Here is a 15,610-nt window from a genome sequence, read left to right as displayed (position 1 = left end):
GAATAAAACCTGCTCTGTATGAAGGAGTTATCTAGTGTTGTGTTGCCTCCCTGGTGCAAGGGTCAAGGATGTTTCGGAGCGGGTGCAGGATATTCTGAAAAGGAGGGAGAACAGCCAGTTGTCGTGGTGCACATTGGTACCAACGACATAGGTAAATAAAAAGGGATGAGGTCCTACGAGACGAATTTAAGGAGCTAGGAGCTAAATTAAAAAGTAGGACCTCAAAAGTAGTAATCTCGGGATTGCTACCAGTGCCACGTGCTAGTCAGAGTAGGAATCGCAGGATAGCGCAGATGAATCCGTGGCTTGAGCAGTTGTGCAGCAGGGAGGGATTCAAATTCCTGGGGCATTGAAACCGGTTCTGGGGGAGGTGGGACCAGTACAAACTGGACGGTCTGCACCTGAGCAGGACCGGAACCAATGTCCTAGGGGGAGTGTTTGCTAGTGCTGTTGGGGAGGAGTTAAACTAATATGGCAGGGGGATGGAAACCAATGCAGGGAGACAGAGGGAAACAACATGGAGACAGAAGCAAAAGACAGAAAGGAGATGAGTAAAAGTGGAGGGCAGAGAAACCCAAGGCAAAAAACAAAAAGGGCCAATGTACAACAAAATTCTAAAGGGTCAAAGTGTAATAAAAAGGCAAGCCTGAAAGCTCGGAACCCAGGAGAGGGCTCTGAGCTAGTTAGAGTGGGTGAGAGCGCAGATGAACAGGACCCCAAGAAAAAATGCAAAAGGCAGGAGGCAACAGAGCAGATAGCACTGGGGTAAGTGTAAACCACAAGGTGATAGGAAGGGACAATATGTATGAATATAAAGGGGCTACAGGAGGGGTCAAAACTGAAAATCATGGTTTAAAAACTAGTAATAAAACACTACCTAAACGCACGCAGCATTCGAAATAAAGTAAATGAGTTGACGGCACAAATCATTACAAATGGGTATGATTTGGTAGCCATTACAGAAACGTGGTTGCAGGGTGGCCAAGACTGGGAATTAAACATACAGGGGTATCTGACAATTCGGAAAGATAGACAAGAAGGGAAAGGAGGTGGGGTAGCTCTGTTAATAAAGGATGATATCAGGGCAGTTGTGAGAGATGATATTGGCTCTAATGAATAAAATGTTGAATCACTGTGGGTGGAGATTAGAGATAGTAAGGGGAAAAAGTCACTGATAGGCGTAGTTTATAGGCCCCCAAATAATAACTTCACGATGAGGCGGACAATAATCAAGGGAATAATGGAGGCATGTGAAAAAGAAACGGCAGTAATCATGGGGGATTTTAACCTACATATCGATTGGTCAAATCAAATCGCATGGGGTAGCCTGGAGGAGGAATTCATAGAATGCACACGGGATTGTTTCTTAGAACAGTATGTTACAGAACCTACAAGAGAGCAAGCTATCTTAGATCTGGTCCTGTGTAATGAGACAGGAATAATAAACGATCTCCTAATAAAAGATCCTCTTGGAATGAGTGATCACAGTATGGTTGAATTTGTAATACAGATTGAGGCTGAGGAAGTAGTGTCTCAAACGAGCGTACTATGCTTAAACAAAGGGGACTACAGTGGGATGAGGGCAGTTAGCTAAAGTATACTGGGAATACAGACTAAACGGTGGCACAATTGAGGAACAGTGGAGGACTTTTAAGGAGCTCTTTCATTGTGCTCAACAAAAATATATTCCAGTGAAAAAGAAGGGCGGTAATAGAAGGGATAACCAACCATGGATAACCAAGGAAATAAAGGAGAGTATCAAATTAAAAACCAATGCGTATCAGGTGGCCAAGGTTAGTGGGAAACTAGAAGATTGGGAAAATTTTAAACGACAGTAAAGAATGACTAAGAAAGCAATAAAGAAAGGAAGGATAGATTACGAAAGTAAACTTGCGCAAAACATAAAAACAGATAGTAAAAGCTTTTACCGATATATAAAATGGAAGAGAGTGACTAAAGTAAATGTTGGTCCCTTAGAAGATGAGAAGGGGGATTTAATAATGGGAAATGTGGAAATAGCTGAGACCTTAAACAATTATTTTGCTTCGGTCTTCACAGTGGAAGACACCATAACCATGCCACAAATTGCGGGTCACGGGAATGTGGGAAGGGAGGACCTTGAGATAATCACTATCACAGGTAGTGCTGGATAGGCTAATGGGACTCAAGGTAGACAAGTCCCCTGGTCCTGATGAAATGCATCCCAGGGTATTAAAAGAGATGGCGGAAGTTATAGCAGATGCATTCGTTATAATCTATCAAAATTCTCTGGACTCTGGGGAGGTACCAGCGGATTGGAAAACAGCTAATGTAACGCCTCTGTTTAAAAAAGGGGGCAGACAAAAGGCAGGTAACTATAGGCCGGTTAGTTTAACATCTGTAGTGGGGAAAATGCTTGAAGCTATCATTAAGGAAGAAATAGCAGGACATCTAGATAGGAATAGTGCAATCAAGCAGACGCAACATGGATTCATGAAGGGGAAATCATGTTTAACTAATTTACTGGAATTCTTTGAGGAAATAACGAGCATGGTGGATAGAGGTGTACTGATGGATGTGGTGTATTTAGATTTCCAAAAGGCATTTGATAAGGTGCCACACAAAAGGTTACTGCAGAAGATAAAGGTACGCGGAGTCAGAGGAAATGTATTAGCATGGATCGAGAATTGGCTGGCTAACAGAAAGCAGAGAGTCGGGATAAATGGATCCTTTTCGGGTTGGAAATCGGTGGTTAGTGGTGTGCCACAGGGATCGGTGCTGGGACCACAACTGTTTACAATATACATAGATGACCTGGAAGAGGGGACAGAGTGTAGTGCAACAAAATTTGCAGATGACACAAAGATTAGTGGGAAAGCGGGTTGTGTAGAGGACACAGAGAGGCTGCAAAGAGATTTAGATAGGTTAAGTGAATGCGCTAAGGTTTGGCAAATGGAATACAATGTCGGAAAATGTGAGGTCATCCATCTTGGAAAAAAAAACAGTAAAAGGGAATATTATTTGAATGGGGAGAAATTACAACATGCTGCGGTGCAGAGGGACCTGGGGGTCCTTGTGCACGAATCCCAAAAAGTTAGTTTGCAGGTGCAGCAGGTAATCAGGAAGGCGAATGGAATGTTGGCCTTCATTGCGAGAGGGATGGAGTACAAAAGCAGGGAGGTCCTGCTGCAACTGTACAGGGTATTGGTGAGGCCGCACCCGGAGTACTGCGTGCAGTTTTGGTCACCTTGCTTAAGGAAGGATATACTAGCCTTGGAGGGGGTACAGAGACGATTCACTAGGCTGATTCCAGAGATGAGGGGGTTACCTTATGATGATAGATTGAGTAGACTGGGTCTTTACTCATTGGAGATCAGAAGGATGAGGGGTGATCTTATAGAAACATTTAAAATAATGAAAGGGATAGACAAGATAGAGGCAGAGAGGTTGTTTTCACTGGTCGGGGAGACTAGAACTAGGGGGCACAGCCTCAAAATACGGGGGAGCCAATTTAAAACCGAGTTGAGAAGGAATTTCTTCTCCCAGAGGGTTGTGAATCTGTGGAATTCTCTGCCCAGGGAAGCAGTTGAGGCTAGCTCATTGAATGTATTCAAATCACAGATAGATAGATTTTTAACCAATAAGGGAATTAAGGGTTACGGGGAGCGGGCGGGCAAGTGGAGCTGAGTCCACGGCCAGATCAGCCATGATCTTGCTGAGTGGCGGAGCAGGCTCGAGGGGCTAGATGGCCTACTGCTGTTCCTAATTCTTATATTCTTTTCTTATGTATAAATTAACCAGATGTAATCAAGACAGCTATAGAATGAATTTAATTCTAATAATGTTTTAAAATCATTACATATTTCAAAAATATGCACAATTACAATCCTTCTATTTATTTTGCAAATGAAAGAAAACTGTTACTTTAGGTCCCACTTTATTCAAAGGCATAGACACCTTGCCCGTGGGGACCGCTTCTTGCTGCAGATTCCAACCAGTTAGCGTTGAAAGCTGCACGGCGAGCTTCCACAGTCCGGAATGTATCTAGGTGCGGTCCTATCTGCACAAAAAAGGCAAAGAAAATGTCAGAGACAATGGTCTGTTTGGTCAGTTGAAATGCTGTACCGCCTGTAACATATTTGCTTCATGGGTTCTTTGCTTAAGAATTCATAGCAACACATTGCTATTAAGAACCAGTTGGTTTATTAGCAAAAGGTTTAACATTCATACTACACATTACCAGTTCATCCACCAGGCTCACAACTACCTGCCTTGTCGTGGACCCACCGAACCCAACTCCCAACTCAACAGCTCTACAAACTTGTGAGCATACTCACAAGAGCATACATTACACCGCTTGAAGCAATGATCTCCAACCTCAAGCCTGACAGTTGCAGAATAGTTTCTATGGGCCCAAACTTGCCCAGGAGTTGCTCTGTTTTTTTTTTTGGAGCAACTTGATTTTTCTGGAGTATCTTAAAAATCCCCATTCTGCACATTTAATTTGCGCCAGTGAAAGTGAATTAGTAAGGTTTTTTTTTAGTTTAGTTTTTTTTTCAAAAGGGGTTGTTCCCAGCCGTTTTGGCCATTTAAGCCAGTTTGGACAGCTAATAGTTGCTCCAAACTAACATAAGCCAGCGTATGTGGCCACTTGTGGCCGCACAGAAAATCCTTGCGGAGAGTTAAGAAATTAGCGCAGGTTAGTACATTCTAAAGCAGCGAGATTTACAAAGCACTAAACAAAGCACAAAAAGCATTCAATAACAAATAAAAAATAAAAGGAAGCGGAGAAGACCTGCACCTAAAGCACCAAGACTTACAAAGTTTTAAGGAAAGATTAAAAGAAAATAAAGGAACTCTGCAAACACACAATCACAGTAGTTTAAACAACACAAGCAGCTACTTACATGTACAGGGCTTTTTTCATGTCACTCATTACTTTGCACATTTTTACAAGTCTCCTTCACAATCATTTTTTTTACCTGTACAGGGATCTCCCTAAAACAAATTAAGCTGAGCGATGTTTCCATTCTCTGTAAATAATTGGCTCCAAAGGCTGTATGCCGAGATACTCCTAAAAGATGTGTAAAATAGAAACAACTTCCCCATATTTTTGCCAGAAACAAGTTAGCACAGCAGGTTTCCATATGTTCAATAGCTCGCGGGCTGGTACGGGAGACCATTCGGCCAGCGATAGGGGCGGCAAGCATCGGGTCCTGCTCACAGCCTGCAGGACACGCTGGGAGGGCGAGGAGCTACTGCGCATGCGCGCAGACTCCACTGCGCATGCGGACAGCTGCCGGCACTGTATTCAGCGCAGGGCTGTAACTCTGCCCCCCACTCCACTATATACGCCGCGTCAAGACCCGGGGCACACAGCAGAGCAGCCAGAATTGTGAGTACGTTTTTTGGTGCCATTTTGAGCGCACAAAGTCGGCACATTTCGGGCGAGTGTGCCGGAAAAAGGGATTGGGGAAGTTTGGGCCCAATAATCTGTGGCCTAATACAACCATTCAAGAAAGATACATGAACAGCTTGAATTTCAAGATATACTCTTGATGTTGTGTTGATCTTAAATGTTCAAACAAAGATGTTTTATTTAAAATAAACCATTAGTAGCATTAATTCAGCTCATACAGGTTTTTGATCGCTTTACCTTGATCCACAATGCCCTTCAACTAACTAATAATGAGTGAAGAATCAAGTTTGACTCTTCCCTTTAAGAAGAAAGGCTTTGATGGTATTTCTTTTGAATTCTATGTTTTGTTCCCTTTAACCATTTTTTAAAACCATAAATTGTGTGATGTCTCTCATTTTCCATTTTGGCACACATCTCCATAAGAAGAAATGAAAAACCTGATAGCAATTCTATGAAATGGTACGGTTTTGGAAATGGAAAAAGTAATGTTTCAAGAAAATGAAAAGAAAATCAAAGGGGTTGATTTGACTGAAATGATTTGTCTACATCGTATCCTTGAAGGGACTAGACTATGTAGAGTATGAAACAATAATTTCAGTTAGAAAACAGGAATCAAGCACACCAAGTTGGAAAGAGCATAAGACAGACATTTACTCTGGAATGGCTAGATGAGAAGAGGAACAAGATCAAAACGACAGGATGAGGTGCAGGACAGATCAATTGAAGATAGAAGAGTAAAAATGGTTGGGCCCAGGACAGTACCCTGACAAACTACTGTAGTGATGTCCTGGATTGTACTGATTAGCCTCTGAAAATATTACAATCTTCTTTTGCATCAGGTATGACTCCAGTAACTGGATGATTTTCCATTGACCTCAGTTTTCCGAGAGCTCTTTGATGCCATGCTCAGTTGAATACTGTCTTGATGTCAACACTCCATTGCAATTCAGCTCTTGGAATCATATCTGGATAAAGGCTCTAATGAGGTCTGAAGAAAGTGGCAGACCTGAAGTGAGCATCGATGTGTAGGTGTCACCCAATGGCATAACAATGTTGATAGACCACTAAATGGCCAGGTTAGATTTATTCTGTTTTTTTTTTGTGGATAGGACATACCTGGACATTCTTCCACTTAGTCAGGTACACGTCAATGTCATAAATGCACAGCTTGGTCAGGAGGTGATTATTTCTGTTGCACAGGATATTGTCAGGGCCCATAGTTTCCAGTGCGCTCAGTTGTTTCTGAATGTCACAAGAAGTGAACTAAATAGGCTAGACACTTACATATATGATGGCTATTTTGGGAGGAGGCCAGGTAGGAATATCCATTTGATACTTTTGGCTGAAGATGCTTCCAAAATTTTCACTCTTGCACTCGCATGCTCAAGTACACCATGGTTGAGGATGGGCATCTTTATGGAGCCGCCTCCTCCTCCCATTAGTTGTCTGGGTGTCCATTATATAAAATGTACAGCACAGAAACAGACCATTCAGCCAATTGGTATGTGCTGGTGTTTATGTTCCACACAACCACCCTACTTCATCTAACCCTATCTGCATATCCTTCTACTCCTTTCTCCCTTGTATACTTATCTACTTTCCCCTTGATGGCTGTTCGCTTTAACTATTCCATATGGTAGCAAGTTACACATTCTAATTACTCTGATTAAAGAAATTTCTCCTGAATTCTTTGTTAGGTTTATCGGTGACTATCTTATATTTATGGCTGTTAGTTTTGGACTCTCCCACAAGCAGAAATGCTTTCTCTACGTCAACCCTATCAGACACCTTCATAATTTAAAGACCTCTATTAGGTCACCCCACAGCCTTCTCTTTTCTCGAGAAAAGAGCTTCAGCCTGTTCAATCTTTCCTGATAAATATAACTGATTTTTAATTGATTAATAATTGGCAAAGCAGTTGCCACAGATTCTGGTTTACAGGTTGGAATATCTGCAGAACCAGCACAGTGAGTCAGCTTAATCCCTCAGTCCCCAGTAATCGTGGTTTTTTTATTTTGTAAAACTCTAAAACCTGAATAAATGTAATCTCTAATGTGGAGTATTGATCATTATCCTATTTCCCATTTCTTGTTTGGAATTCTAATTAATCAATGATTGAAATAAGATTGCAAAAGAGCTACGAGCTTGTATGTACTCTTGGAAATTTGAGGATTTCACAAGCTGCCTGTGATATAAACAAGAATCATAGAATGGTTACAGCACAGAAGAGGCTATTTGGCCTGTTGAGCCCATGCCGGCTCTCTGCAAGAGCATTTCAGCTAGTCCCACTCCCCCGCCCTTTCCCCGTAGCCCTGAAAATTGTTTTCCTTCAGGTACTTATCCACTTCCCTTTTGAAAGCCATGATTGAGTCTGCCTCCACCACCCTTTCAGGCCATGCATTCCAGATCCTAACCACTTGCTCCGTAAAAAAGGTTTCCCCTCACGTCGCCTTTGGTTCTTTTGCCAATCATCTTAAATTTGTGTCCTCTGGTTCTCGACCCTTCCGCCAATGGGAACAGTTTCTATCTACTCTGTCTAGACCCATCATGATTTTGAACACCTCTTTCAACCTTCTCTGCTCCAAGGAAAACAACCCCAGCTTCCCCAGTCTATCTATGTAACTAACATCCCTCATCCCTGGAACCATTCTCATAAATCTTTTCTACGCACTTTCTAAGGCCTTCACATCCTTCCTAAAGTGCGGTGTCCAGAATTGGTCACAATACTCCAGTTGAGGCTGAACCAGTGTTTTATAAAGGTTCATCATAACGTTCTTGCTTTTGTACACTATGCTTCTATTTACGAAGCCTAGGATCCTGTATGCTTTTTCAACCGCTTTCTCAACCGGCCCTGCCACCTTCAATGATTTGTGTACATATACCCCCAGGTCTCTGTTCATGCACCCCCTTTAGAATTGTACCCTTTAGGTTATATTGCCTCTCCTTGTTCTTCCTACCAAAATTTATCACTTCGCACTTTTCTGCGTTTTCTGCCACTTGTCCGCCCCTTTCACCAATCTGTTGGTCTTCTTGAAGTCCATCACTATTCTTCTCACTGTTCACTATACTCCAAAGTTTTGTCATCTGCAAATTTTGAAACGGTGCCCTGTTCACCCAAGTCCAAGTCATTAATATATATCAAGAAAAGCAGTGGTCCTAGCACCGACCTCTGGGGAACACCACTGTAGATCTTCCTCCGGTCTGAAAAACAACCTTTCACCACTACACTGTTTCCTGTCACTGTCACTTTTATTCCATGGGCTTCAATGTTGCTGGCAAGCCTAGTATGTGGCACTTTTCAAACGCCTTATGGAAGTCCATGTACATCACCATCATCATCATAGGCAGTCACTTGGAATTGAGGAAGACTTGCTTCCACTCCTGAAGTGAGTTCTTTGGTGGATGAACAGTCCAATACGAGAGCCACAGACTCTGCCACAGGTGGGACAGATAGTCGTTAAGGGAAGGGGTGGATGGGGCTGGTTTGCCGCAAGCTCTTTCCGCTATCTGCGCTGGATTTCTGCATACTCTCGGCGTTGAGACTCGAGTTGCTTTCACTGAGAACTCATAGAAACCTTTGGATTTGTATTGTTCAAGTTATAGAATTTGAGGTTTTTTTCCTTCCAAGTGTTAAAAAAAATCACATTGTAAATAGTCTTAAATCATTGCAATGTTACACTTGTAAATGTGGAGGTTCAGATTTGACTTACACTTTTCACGGCATCAGGATGCCCCAAAGTGTTTTACAGCTAATGAAGTACTTTTGCAGTGTAGTCACTGTTGTAATGTTGGAAAGCTATAAGGAGTTAATTTGAGAGGAACATAGAAGACTTCTGAAATGTAATGTATCCTGTAAAACCTGGGGCAAGATGTTGAGGCATTCAAACTGACCCTCACTTGTGCAGCTTTCAGGCCCTTTGGCATGGCCCAAATTATATCACTATGACAATGTCCTTGGCCATTCAGGTTGTTGCAGTAACAGCGCTGATGGCTTGAATAGCCAACAGGAAGACAACAATAACAACAACTTGTATTTATATAGTGCCTTTCCTGGACACCGTGGACTGCTTTCCATACCTCGGGAGCCTATTATCAGCAAGGGCAGACTCAACAACAAGGTTCAACACCGCCTCCAGTGTGTCAGCGCAGCCTTCGGCCACCTGAGGAAGAGAGTATTCGAAGATCAGGCTCTCAAATCTGGCACCAAGCTTATGGTCTTCAGGGCTGTAGTGATACCTGCCCTCCTGTATGGCTCAGAGACGTGGACTATATTTAGTAGACACCTCAAATCGCTGGAGAAATACCACCAACAATGCCTCCGCAAGATCCTGCAAATCCCTGGGAGGACAGATGCACCAACGTTAGTGTCCTCGATCAGGCCAACATCCCCAGCATCGAAGCACTGACCACACTCGACCAGCTCCGTTGGGCGGGCCACAATGTTCACATGCCTGACACAAGACTCCCAAAGCAAGCGCTCTATTCGGAACTCCTACACGGCAAGCGAGCCCCAGGTGGGCAGAGGAAACGTTTCAAGGACACCCTCAAAGCCTCACTGATAAAGTGCAACATCCCCACTGACACCTGGGAGTCCCTAGCCAAAGACCGCCCAAAGTGGAGGAAGAGCATCCGGGAGGGCGCTGAGCACCTTGAGTCGCATCGCCGAGAGCATGCAGAAAGCAAGCGCAGGCAGCAGAAGGAGCATGTGGCAAACCAGACTCCCCACCCACCCTTTCCTTCAATCACTGTCTGTCCCACCTGTGACAAGAGACTGTAATTCCCACATTGGACTGTTCAGTCACCTAAGAACTCACTTAAAGTGGAAGCAAGTCTTCCTCGATTTCGAGGGAGTGCCTATGATGATGATATGTTAATGTGGTGGAATGTCCCAAGGTGCTTCACAGGAATGCGATAAAAATTTGACACCGAGCCGCATAAGTAGAAATTAGCGCAGGTGACCCAAAGCTTGGTCAAAGAGGTATTTTTAAGAAATGTCGTGAAGGAGGAAAGAGAGGTCGAGAGGCAGAGAGGTTTAGGCAGGGAGTTCCAGAGCTTGGGGCCTAGGCAACAGAAGGCACGGCCACCAATGGTTGAGCGATTATAAACAGTGATGCTCAGGAGGGCAGAATTAGAGAATCTTACACCTTGTTCAAATTTACTAATTGCACTCCTTTGTTGTGTTTCCTCACCCCAACCCCCAGAAGCGAGAGGGAGTGCAGTCATGCAGTGTGGTCCATGATACAAAAAAAAGACACAAAAGAGAGGTCGATCTGAAAAATTATCAGCAACTCTCAAGAGCTGCTGACAACTTGTTAAAAATAATCACACCCACAAACCTATTATAGTTACTGTCTTGTTCAGCAAGTGGTCCAGGTTTGTGTCAGAAAGCGTCACAGATACAGAGCCACTCTTATCACCAGTATTCCCTGCTGTGTACACCATCTGCTACTATGTGTTGGTATTTTTTAAAATATATCCAGGAAAAACAAAAACTATAGAGTTCAATTTCTTAGGTGGACTATAGCATAGATATAACTCTTTTACTTCTCTCTCCCTCCACCCCCAGCCACCCCCCTGCATGAGAAAGCTTTCGGACAAGCAGTTTTAAAAAAAATTGACAGAAAGACGGCAACAGTTACTTTTTTGATATAGAAATGCTCTGCAAAAATATGCACAAGGAGCCTGGATGCAAATTACTTAGAAACACATCACTCTACTACTTGACAGAATATAATGAGAATCACTAAATCTTTTATAAGGTCAACACTCCTCTTCCCAAGCAGCTGTCAAACAAAGAAATTCAGCAAAACCAAACTTCCATCGCCTCATTAAACTCAGCAGCCACGGACGACATGTTCCGCCATCAATACAAGTTGTTTTGTGTCAGTAATTTGCAGTAAAAGTCTGATCGAGGGCCTGTGGAGACTGGGGAATCGTTAGCGCTCCAGGAGCGGCTCTGCGCCTAATTGGAAGCATTGGGCATTATCAACTGAGGATTTTCCTGGATCCCTGACAGCTACCGGTGCTGGAATGATTGCCCACTTGTCAGTGTAAAAGACCATTAAAAACAAACAATTTTTCTTTAATTGGAGGCTTGCGCTCGGAGCCCAGGTGAGAAGCCTCATCACTTTCTTTGGGCCTATTGATGATTATGGCTTACTTCAAAATCTGTCTGACAAAATTGAAAGGTTTTTCTTCTCACACTGGAAAGTGTTTTCAATATGACTACAAAAAGCTTGGCAGGTGATTTATATTTTTTTCCTACAGCCTGCAAGGCCTTGATTAACTATCTGTATGTTCATACCATGACTAGAACTGTTAGGCTTCAAAACTGATCTGTATTACTGAGGTGAGCAAACCGAATTGAGCCAGTTTGACTTCAAGTGAAATCTTTGGCGGTTTCAGGAGCCATATGGAGGATTACTGAATTGACCCCAAGTCTAAAAGAGGATCCTTGGAACCAAGCTCTCTAATAATTGGAGTAGAAACCACTCAGCAAGCTTGTGCTCCTTGACACCTCTTGCCTTCACAGTGAATCAGACGAGCAAAGAATGAAGAACTGTGACTGTAATGGCGAAATTCTTAATTATCATCATTGCGGTGAGACGGGAAACCACTTGGAGGGAACAAAAATTTTGGAGTGAAAATTAAATGGGATTGGTGCCAAACTGAGTGCTGAGTTGGAGGGCACCTGTTTATCTCCAAGCAGATTCAAATGATCCTGCAAGATCACAGCAATACTGCAGGCTGATTGGTTGAAACTCCTGTGACCACAGTATGAAATCTGTGAGTGATTTTGGCACAAAGATATACGTAAAGCGCTTTCACTTCAAGAAAATTGTGTCAAAGTACAGTTAAATAGAATTGTTCCCTCCAAAGCAAGTTTGACAACTGAAATTAAATGTCTACGCCACCAGTAGCTGTTGCTAGTGTGTGCTTTGTAAATTCTGTAATTGGAAAACTAACTAGAAATAGGCAGTTGCAGTAAAATGGTGTTACAAGCATGAACGATTAGAACAGGGGTGAGGATGCTTGGTTTTACATTTCATGATAATAACCCTTTTTAAGCACAGTGAAAATGCAGCTGAATCAGTGCAGAATCACATTAGTGGAGCATACATGCTTGTCGTCACATTTCAAGCTGACAGTTAGCATTTCATTCCATGTGTCAGCTTGTTAGCATTTCGCAAGTAAAATCAGGCTTTTCAATGAAATTGGAAGTTGTCAGAATTGATCAATTAGATTGAGATCGACCAGAACTGATCAGATCATTTGGAGGGCAGGACTGAAAGTAAGTGTAACCAATTAGATCAAGCAAAGGATATGATTGGAACCAATCAGAACCAATCGCACAGTTCCTACCTGTGCACAATAACTTGAGGCAGAACGGTTTAAGATGAGTTGATGGCTACTGAATATTGTAGTTATAGGTATCTGTACTATTTATCTCCAAGATAACCTGCAGCTTTTAAATATCCTTTCAGTAGATTTTCCTCTTTATTCTAGAGGAATGCTCAATTCCCGGGAAATGAGGTGGAGACCTGTTGCATCAAGTCTCCAACCCCACTATGCTGCCCAGGGATTTCCAAAGCTTCCTAAAATGGCCAGAACTGGACCTGCATCTGGAGTCAGCACAGGCCTAGTATGCCACTGCAGATAAGGCGAGAGGAGGCATTCCTAGCCTTTCCCCCTCCCTCCACTCTCTTCTGACTTTGGCCGTGAGGCACCCAAGTGGAGGAGTGTCCCAAAAGAGCTAGCGGTGGAGTATGTGTCAGGACCCTCTGCAGACCACAGGGTCTGAGAGACTCCCGGAAGCACCCAGAAGATCAATAGCACCAGAGGTTCACAGAAGGTTAGAAATATATTCCACCCTGCCCCCACCCCTCAGCCTGGCGATTCTTAGCTGTCCAGGTCTTTAGGTCCTGATACCAGTGGCCAAGAGGGTAGCTACAGGCTTCTCAGGCATACAATTTCTGCTCCTGCCCTCTGATCCCAGTACAAGGCCCTGCCACGGATCAGGACTGTGGCAGAACTGCATTAGGGTCATGCAAATGGCTTGGGCAAAGAAATTCCTGCAGACTCCTTGTTCACAGACACAGTGGAGCCCCACGATGCCGTGCATGTCGGGTACCCAGCAGCTGTTGTCTTATGTGAAGGTTTATTTTATTTTCGTGAATATGTTTCCTGTTATGAATGGATGTTTGAATGCATCCATTTCCTTTTTCTTGAGCAGTCCTAGTGTTGCAGATATGGAAGTGCCATAGTTTAGAAATAAAGGACGTGAAGTTTGAGTGATGATGAGTTTGACTTGATTTTTTTTTTAAATGAAGAATTTGGTGTGTTGGGTTTTACTACTTAATATGTAATGCAGACCGCTGGCCTGTTTGTGGGTGGGTTGTAGTATTCAGTTATGTTCTGTAACTTGTTTATTCGCTCATGCAGGAGGTCTCCCTCTTTTATTTTTTCCATGCAATAACCAGGGAGATATTAGAATGGCCAATGTCCATGGTGAATGTGAGCACAGAACAGTACAAATAATGATCAATAAGGATATAATAGATTGCACTTAATGCGTTTGTGACATTCCTCTGCCCGCTACTGTAAAGGCCCATTTGTTTTAAATGTGTTTTAGGGAGATTAAAATGCAGTAGTTTTCTGAACATCTAAAAGAGGAAAAGACAGGTTAGTGTTTAGTTGTGATCTGTTCATTTTGATCTTAGAAATATCCTAAACTGCTCCACAGACAAGGAATTACTTTGATGTGCAGTCACTATTGTTATGCAGGCAAATGCAGCAGCCAGTTTGTGTACAGTAAAATTCCACACACAGCACTGAATCTGTTTTTGGTGATGTTTTTGAGGGAGGAATGTTGGCCAGAACACCAACTGCTCTGCTTTGAATTAAGGCAATGGAATTTGTTTTATCATTCATTTGAACAGTCAGATAGGGTCTTGATTTAACACCTCCTCTGAAGAATAGCACCACAGCTGTGGCTCAGTTGGCATACACCTCCTGAATCATAAGATTGTGCGTGCAAGTCCCATTCCAGAGACTATGCTGACACTCCAGTACCGTGGGAGTGCCGTCTTTCGGATGAGACATTGAACTAAGGTCCTGTCTGCCATCTCGGGTGGACGTAAAAGATCCTATGGTACTATTTTGAAGAAGAGCAGGGGAGGCAATATTTATCGCTTACTCAACATCATTAAAAACAGATTGTCTGGTCATTATCACTTTGCTATTTGTGGGAGCGTGTTGCGTGCAAACAGTGACTACAATTCAAAAGTACTTCATTGGCTGTAAAGCGCTTTGGGACATCCGGGAGTTGTGAAAGGTGCTATATAAAAGCAAGTCTTTCTTTTTACTGCATTGGATGTCCGCATAGATTATTTACTCAGATTCCTGAAAGCGACTTGAAGCTTCAACCTTCTAACTTACAGGTAAGGATGCTACCAACTGAGCCAAGTAGACATTGGCACTCATAAGGGTTGTTTTGATGATACAGGCTATTGATTCATTCTTATTCCTCCTGTAACTACTTAAAATAAAATAAATATTTATTTAAAATAGTTTATTCAGCATACCCTCAATCCAAGGAACCCTCTGGACTGTCATGACATCTGACACATGGACAGATGTAATAACAAGCCAGTTTTGTCTTGTGGATGTAGAAGGCACTGTTGTTTGAGACTACTGTAGATGGATGTTGTAAAATGTTTCAGTTTACTAATTAACAATGTATTTGAAGTTTGCTTCCCAACAAAAGAAAATGGACTCTGAAAAGTTTTATTTAAAATCCTACACTTATCTTTATTTTCATATTTAAATTATTCGTAATCGTTCCAGAATAAATGATTTTTGGTTTGCAAGGCAGAATTAAAATTGTTGGAAAACATACCAATTTTTGGGTGCAATTTTTGCCCCCAAAGCCTGGTAGAAAAGTAATCTCATGGCTTCTCATATCATCTTTCGGTCATTTCTAAATTCACCATTACTGCAAACTGCATTTTATTTTGTTCCTTAGATCTTTTCCCCGCAATAAAAGTCTTGAATTGTTAGGTATAATCTGCTTCTTAAATTATGACAAGCCCATTGGCTTTACATGTCATAAGGTCTATTCATAACTGTTTTTGAGCTGTCAGATTGTTTTGAAGTTGCTGGTCAGCTTTAGGTAGTTTTTGAAGTGAGCTGGTATGATGATGGACAGTCTAT

General features: G+C 42.5%; 1 protein-coding gene across 2 annotated transcripts in view; it reads right to left on the bottom strand.

Moving 5' to 3' along the window:
- Positions 1 to 3,792: 3,792 nt before the first annotated feature.
- The window catches only part of cfap77 (cilia and flagella associated protein 77), a 206,156-nt gene continuing 194,338 nt past the window's right edge, over positions 3,793 to 15,610 (bottom strand). For both annotated transcript variants that reach the window (XM_070863867.1, XM_070863868.1), the window contains exon 7: positions 3,793 to 4,039. In XM_070863867.1, the coding sequence (XP_070719968.1) occupies positions 3,917 to 4,039 (123 nt within the window). In that variant the 3' untranslated portion in view covers positions 3,793 to 3,916. The remainder of the gene's footprint in view (positions 4,040 to 15,610) is intronic.

The sequence above is a fragment of the Pristiophorus japonicus genome, chromosome 20 (assembly GCF_044704955.1).
Source record: "Pristiophorus japonicus isolate sPriJap1 chromosome 20, sPriJap1.hap1, whole genome shotgun sequence".
NCBI classification, from domain to species: domain Eukaryota; kingdom Metazoa; phylum Chordata; class Chondrichthyes; family Pristiophoridae; genus Pristiophorus; species Pristiophorus japonicus.
This window is presented reverse-complemented; position numbering and strand designations above follow the sequence as displayed.